A 6,240-nucleotide genomic window follows, 5' to 3' on the forward strand; every position below is an offset into this window, starting at 1 on the left:
CCCAAGACCTTACCAAGGCTGGGAGGGGTGTGGGGAGGACAGAGCAGGGCTGAGTGTGTACCGGGGGTGCCATGGGGCCAAGGGAGCGCAGCCCCAGCGAGGCCTGGGGCAGAGCTGTGTGGGGCACAGCACCCCCAGGGGGTTCTAGAGCCTGCTCCCCCCCAGCTCCCGAAGAGGAGCTCATCACGAAGTACAGCCAGCCCCCCATTTCTGGAGCCGCTTCGCCCCCTGGTGGCCAGACCCCGCACGGCAGCCGTGTGCTCCTAGTGTGGGCAGTGCTGGCGCTGTGGGGTTAATCCGAACAGGGCAGGGGGACTGGGCGGCTCTGTTCTGCAGGCGGGGAAACTGAGGCACGGTGGCTGATGAGTCCAAATGGCTGGAAAGCAATGGAAGCTGGGACCCAAGACTCCTGGGTTCTCCACACACACACACAGGCACACCCACACACGCGCGCGCACACACACACACCGCCTCTGGGAGGGGAGTGAGGTGTAATGGTTAAAACGGGTTGGGGAGCAGGGCTCCCAGGTTCTCCCCTCAGCTCTGGGAGGGGAAGTGATGTCTAATGGTTAAAGTGGGAGGATAGGGGGTGCCAGGACGCCTGGGCTCTCCCCCAGCTGTGAGCAGGCAGTGGGGCCAGCAGACTGGGACTGGAAGAGGTGCCCCTCACTCCCCACCTGGAGCCCCCTGGCTCAGTGCCCCCACTCCTTTAACCTGCGGGTGACGTCTTTGCTTGGTGTCTGTGTCGGTCCTGACCCACAGCTTCCCCCCGCCCCCCTCCCACACACTCCCAGCATGCACCTCCCTGCATCCCCACTAGGGGTCTCTGCAGTGCCTGGACACAGTGTGCTCGGAGCTGGCATGAGGGCTGCAGCCCGCACCTGCTTCTGGCTGTGCCCGTCCCGCCCTCGTCCGCAGACTGCACAGTGCAGGCACCCAGGCGGCTCATCCTCGGGGGCTGCAGCAGTGGGACCCTGCCCTGGGGCCTGGACGGCTCACGCCCTCAGCAAGGTACGGCTCATGCCTGTCCCTGGGGATGGGGCGCGGGAATGATTGTGGCAGCTGTGCTGGGAGCCATTGAACTATGGCTGATGGAGACCACACCAAGCCGGGGGGTGTAACAGTGCCTGTGCCCAGCAAAGCCTCTGCGTGGAAGGACATGCCATTTCTCCACAGAGGTTGGTTTCCCTGGCCCCGCCATGTCCGGGCTCTCAGCCACAGCCACAGTCGGGCAAAGTACAACCCAGGCTTTCAAGAGGCAGGAAGGGCTTGGCACCAGGCTGCTTCCTCGGAAGGAAGATCATAAGAACGGCCACACTGGGTCATCCCAAAGGTCCATCTAGTCCAGGATCCTGCCTTCCAATGCCTGAGGCCCCAGAGGGAGTGAACAAAACAGGGAACCAACAAGTGACCCTTCCCCAGTCGCCCATTCCCAGCTTTGGACAAACCGAGGCCAGGGACACCCTCCCTGTCCATCCCAGCTCATGACCACTGAGGGACCTAACCACCGGCAACTCATCCAGGTCTTTTCTGAACCCGGGTGAAGTGCTGGTCTCTCGTGGTGAGGAGGTCCCCAGGTGGGGTGAGGACTTCCCTGCGTTCGGTTTGAACCCGCTGCCAGGTCATTTCACTGGGGGGCCCCCAGGCCTGGTGTTGTGAGGAGCAGGAGGGGACAGGGTCTTGTCCACTGTCTCCAGTCCAGGCCTGATTTTACAGCTTCCCCACCAAGCTCCCCCACACAGTCATCTGGTTTCCAGGCAGACATGCTGGCTGGTTAATCTCGGCTGCGCTGCCCTTCTGGGAGGCTTTGCCATTCCCAGGCCACCTTCTCGGAGCTGGGACGACCCCGGCTGCTGCCGGCACTGGAGGAGTGGACAATGCGTATAACCGCCTGCCTCTCACTGCCTGCTGGTATTTGGTAGCCAGTGTCTGACCCCCGCCCATTGTCTGACCCCCTCGGTTTCACAGCTGTCTCAATAAGGACCCCCCCACCCAGGCTCCATGGCTGCGTCTGGCTCACGCTGGCTGCTGTATGAGGGCCTCATGCTGCCGGCTGTGGTGCACAGCGCTGAGAGCATCAGCTATGCCCAGCACCACTTCCAGGTGCGCCCCAGGGACGTCTTCATCGTCACCTATCCCAAGTCAGGTAAGAGTCCTGTGCCTCCAGCCCCCTGCATGGGAGAGATGTCCATGCACCCGCCTGCTGCACCCTTGGGCCCCCTGTGTGGGAGAGACTCCCCTCATGCAGCCACCCTCCCCCCTGCACCACCAAACCCTCCTTACTAGCCCTGCCCCCCAGGATGGGAGAGACCCCCCAGGCCCAAACGCTGCCCTGCACCCATAAACCTCCCTCACACTGGGTGAGGTCCCCCCAGATGCTCCTTAGCCCCCCTGAATATCCCATCCCCCACTGCACCCCCCCACCTATCCTACATCAGAGAAGAGCAGCTAGGATCCCCCTGCTCCCATCCCCCAGTGCCCCACACGTGTCCTACTGCCCCCCATGTCCTCCCCATCCTTCTGCCCCATCCCTAGCTCCTACTGCGTGGGAATCCCTCTTACCGGTGTCCCCTGGGAGCTGAGCTCACGGGCGGCCACCCGGGACCGCCCAGTAGATTAACAGTGTGCCCACAGCCGCAATGTGCGTTTCTATGAGTGGTGCAGCTCTGCGCATGCCTCAGCACACTTAACAAAATTCATTCTGCACTTGGGTGGAAAAGGAGTGAGGGAGCAATGCCCCTGAACCCCCAAATCAGCACCCTCCTGAGAGCCGCTTTCCTCCTGGAGAGCCTGAGAGCCCCGGGTCCCCCCAGCCTGTAACCCCCTCTCCTTTTTCACACAGCCCCTGATGCCCAGGTCTCATTTCCTGCCCCAACCCCTGTGCCCCTTCCGAATCCCACCCCCTTGGCACCCCTGAACCTGTGACTCCTCCCCCCCCTTCTCCCACTGTGATGTCACCCTGGGGCCCCCCCTTTGCGCCCCTTGCTTGCCCTCCCCGATACCTACCCGTGCCAGCGTGCGCCTCCCTCCCACAGGCACCACCTGGATGCAGGAGTTGCTGACCCTTATCCAGTGCCGTGGGGATCCCCAGCTGGTGCGCTCAGTCCCCCCCTGGGAGCGGGTGCCCTGGGTGGAGCACATCACAGCAGCTGGGTACCTGGAGAATCGGCCCTGCCCGCGGCTCATCTCATCCCATCTGCCCTGCAACCTTTTCCCCACCGCCATCCACGGCTCCAGTGCCAAGGTGAGGGTGCGGGCTGGGAGTGAGGGGCACTGGCAGGGATGGGGGGACCCAGGGGCTGGGCCCTGCGGGTTGGGAGTGAGGGGTACCAGCAGGGATGGGGGGACCCAGGGGCTGGGCCCTGTGGGTCGGGAGTGAGGGGCACCAGCAGGACTGCCAGGGACCCAGCGGCTGGGCCCTGTGGGTTGGGAGTGAGGGACCCAGGGGCTGGGCCCTGTGGGTTGGGAGTGAGGGACCCAGGGGCTGGGCCCTGTGGGTTGGTAGTGAGGGACCCAGGGGCTGCGCCCTGTGGGTTGGCAGTGAGGGGCACCGGCAGGGCTGGGGGGACCCAGGGGCTGGGCCCTGTGGGTCAGGAGTGAGAGGCACCCACAGGGCTGGGAGGGGAGCCCAGGGCTGGGCTGACAGGGGTTGCAGGTTGGGAGTGAGGTGCACCGGCAGGGCTGGGAGGGGAGCTGACGGGTTGCAGGTCGGGAGTGAGGGGCACTGCTCAATGCCTGTCGCTGTCCCAGGTGATCTATACTGTGAGGAACCCCAGGGATGTCTGTGTCTCCCTCTATTATTACTCAAAAATGGCCTCGTTCTTGGAGTCCCCAGAGGATTTTGGGGAATTTTTGAAGCTCTTCAGTGCAGGCAAAGGTACTGGGCAGCGCTGTGCAGCGGTCAGAGTCGGGGCTGGGCACCAGGACTCCGGGGTTCTCTTCGGCTCAGGGAGGGGCCTGGGGCCTAGTGGTTACAGTGGGGCGGGGGCGGTGGGGGCTGGGAGCTGCGAGCTGCGTGTGCCCAGCTGGACACACCAAAGGCTCTTCAAGCTGGGTCTCCAGGTCCCTCTTTTCGTTGGGGACCTGCATTGGCATCGTACCTCGCTCCCTAAGCCTGCCTTGCTTCCAGTGCTCTTCGGCTCCTGGTTCCAGCATGTCAAGGGCTGGCTGGGCCTTAGGGACCGGCTCAACTTCCTCCTCCTGACCTACGAGGAACTGCATCAGGTGAGAGCTGCACCAGGCAGAGGCGGGGCTTGGGAGAGCCACGCCCCCGGTCAGACCCAACCGGGGGCCCATTTGCCCCAGTGTCCTGCTCCTTGGTCAAACTTCAAGCTAGGCCCACCTACCCTGGGCCCCCACCCCCACCTGCCCCCCAGATCAGCCCCAGGCTGGCCCCACTTATCGGTGTGTCGCCCCCCCCCCCAGGACCTGCGGGGCAGTGTGCAGCGGATCTGCCAGTTCCTGGGCGAGGAGCTGGACGCGCGGGCACTGGAGGCCGTGGTGGACAACGCCTCCTTCCAGGCCATGAAGCAGAACAACATGTGCAATTACAGCCTGGTGCCCGAGGACATCATGGACCAGCGGATCAGCCCCTTCCTGAGAAAAGGTGCGAGGGATGGGGAGCCCCAGCCCAGCCTGGCCCAGCAGGGGGCGCTGGGCGGGAATCCTGGGAGGCCCAGCCCAGCCTGGCCCAGCAGGGAGCGCTGTGCAGGGAATTCCAGCTGCCCCAGCCTGGCCCAGCAGGGGGCGCTGCAGAGGAGTTGCTGACCCCTCCCTTCTCTGCTCCCCACAGGGTCCCCTGGCGACTGGAAGGGGCACTTCACGGTGGCGCAGAGCCAGGCCTTCGACCAGCTCTACAGGGAGCAAATGCAGGACGTGCATGTCCAGTTCCCCTGGGACCAGGCCTGAGGAGTCACTGCCGCCCTGCACCAAGCAGCTAGTTTGTAGAGACCCCTAGACCCTTGTGCGGGAGCACTAGAAGAGTCTGCAGAGCTGAGCACAGAACCCAGGACCCCCCCCCACCACCGCCAGCCCCACTCCCCTCCTAGATTCAGGCACAAAACCCAGGAATCCTGCTCCCGACCTCCCCCAACCCCAGAGCTGAACCCCCTCTCCTGGATTAACCCCGTAATGCCACCAAAGCTGCAGCACAAACCCCAGCACCAGAGCCTGGGGCTGCCATGCAGGGACCAGCCACGGGGGGCTAAGATCCTTTAGAAATGGGGGTGGGAGCTGTGCTTGGTCCTGCTGGGGGGAGGCTTGCGCTAAGGCCCATAAAGGGCACTGTGCCCCATAGAGAAGGGCTGTTCCAGGCCTTGCCAGGACTCCTCTTCTCTGGTTTCCAGCCCCTGCACCCGCCACGTACCCATGCGGCTTCCCACTCAGACCCTCTCCCAGCGTCTGTCTGCCTTACCTGGAGTCAGAGCCCTGCCCCTCACCTGGACTGCCTGAGCCCTCCAGCACCTGCGTACACCCATTCCCCCAACTCTGCAAAGGGTGGAGGGTTTAGCTGGGACTGGGGGTGATGAACCCGAGTCCCTATATCCTGCTGTGACCCTTTGGGCGTAGTCCGGGGGTACAGGGGAATCAGCCACATCCGGGAGTTCTGTGTGTGCCCCCCGCCCAGGGGAGACACCCCACCCTCACAGCTGGTGGCTACACAGGCCCAACTCCAGGCCTTCCCCGCCACAGCCTGCCCAGCAGGGGGCGCTGTGGTTTGCCCAACCTCGGACTCCTGGAACAGGTCCTTGGGGCAGAGCTAACCTGAACCTATGGGGAGAGGGCTCAGAGGGGAGCCCTCTTAATCTGTGTCCCCAAAACAAGGAGGAGTCCTGTGGCACCTCAGAGACAAACAGATTGAATTGGGCATCAGCTGACGTGGGTCAAAACCACTTCATCCGCTGGCCGCAGGGCTGCGATCCCTCCAGCGGGTCTGTGCCCAGCCCCTCGACCACGGGGGCTCGCCCTGCATATGGACCAGCTGCCCCTGTGGGAACCAGACCCCTTCTCAAACAGTGTCGCCTCCATCCAGCTCTCTGCTGAGCCCCAGCTGGGGTTGAGGCTGGAGGGGCCCACACTCAGGAGGTGAAGCCTGAAAAACGGAGGAAAAAATTGTAACCCCGAGGCATTTGGAGTTACTAAACTGGTCACAGTCCCCAGTTACCACCAGTTAATAAACACTGTGCTGCCTGCTCTTATTACCACTCAATGAACTGGCTACAGTAGTAACATAGAGTCTGA

General features: G+C 63.5%; 1 protein-coding gene across 3 annotated transcripts; it reads left to right on the forward strand.

Annotated features, from left to right (window-relative positions):
• Positions 1-876: 876 nt before the first annotated feature.
• LOC142024304 (sulfotransferase 2B1-like) lies at positions 877-6,240 on the forward strand. Of its 3 annotated transcripts, none has more exons than XM_075016177.1 (7): positions 877-1,011; positions 1,969-2,146; positions 3,036-3,244; positions 3,751-3,877; positions 4,130-4,224; positions 4,426-4,606; positions 4,793-6,240. In XM_075016177.1, exons 2-7 carry the CDS (start codon positions 2,002-2,004, stop codon positions 4,906-4,908), a joined length of 873 nt encoding a protein of 290 aa, XP_074872278.1. In that variant the 5' UTR covers positions 877-1,011; positions 1,969-2,001; the 3' UTR covers positions 4,909-6,240. The 3 variants fall into 3 exon arrangements, with proteins under 3 accessions (XP_074872278.1, XP_074872277.1, XP_074872280.1); XM_075016176.1 differs by lacking the exon at positions 877-1,011 and adding an exon at positions 1,765-1,911 and having other exon boundaries at positions 1,997-2,146; XM_075016179.1 differs by lacking the exons at positions 877-1,011; positions 3,751-3,877 and adding an exon at positions 1,765-1,911 and having other exon boundaries at positions 1,997-2,146; positions 4,063-4,224.

This window comes from Carettochelys insculpta, chromosome 22 (assembly GCF_033958435.1).
Source record: "Carettochelys insculpta isolate YL-2023 chromosome 22, ASM3395843v1, whole genome shotgun sequence".
In the NCBI taxonomy this organism is placed as follows: domain Eukaryota; kingdom Metazoa; phylum Chordata; order Testudines; family Carettochelyidae; genus Carettochelys; species Carettochelys insculpta.

Excerpts from the sequence above, each read along its gene's own strand:
- LOC142024304 (XM_075016176.1), top strand. The coding sequence starts at position 1,878 with ATGCGTATAACCGCCTGCCTCTCACTGCCTGCTG. Across the intron at positions 1,912-1,996 it reads CTGCCTCTCACTGCCTGCTG|GCTCCATGGCTGCGTCTGGC; the intron begins GTATTTGGTAGC and ends CCCCCCACCCAG. Across the intron at positions 2,147-3,035 it reads CGTCACCTATCCCAAGTCAG|GCACCACCTGGATGCAGGAG; the intron begins GTAAGAGTCCTG and ends TCCCTCCCACAG.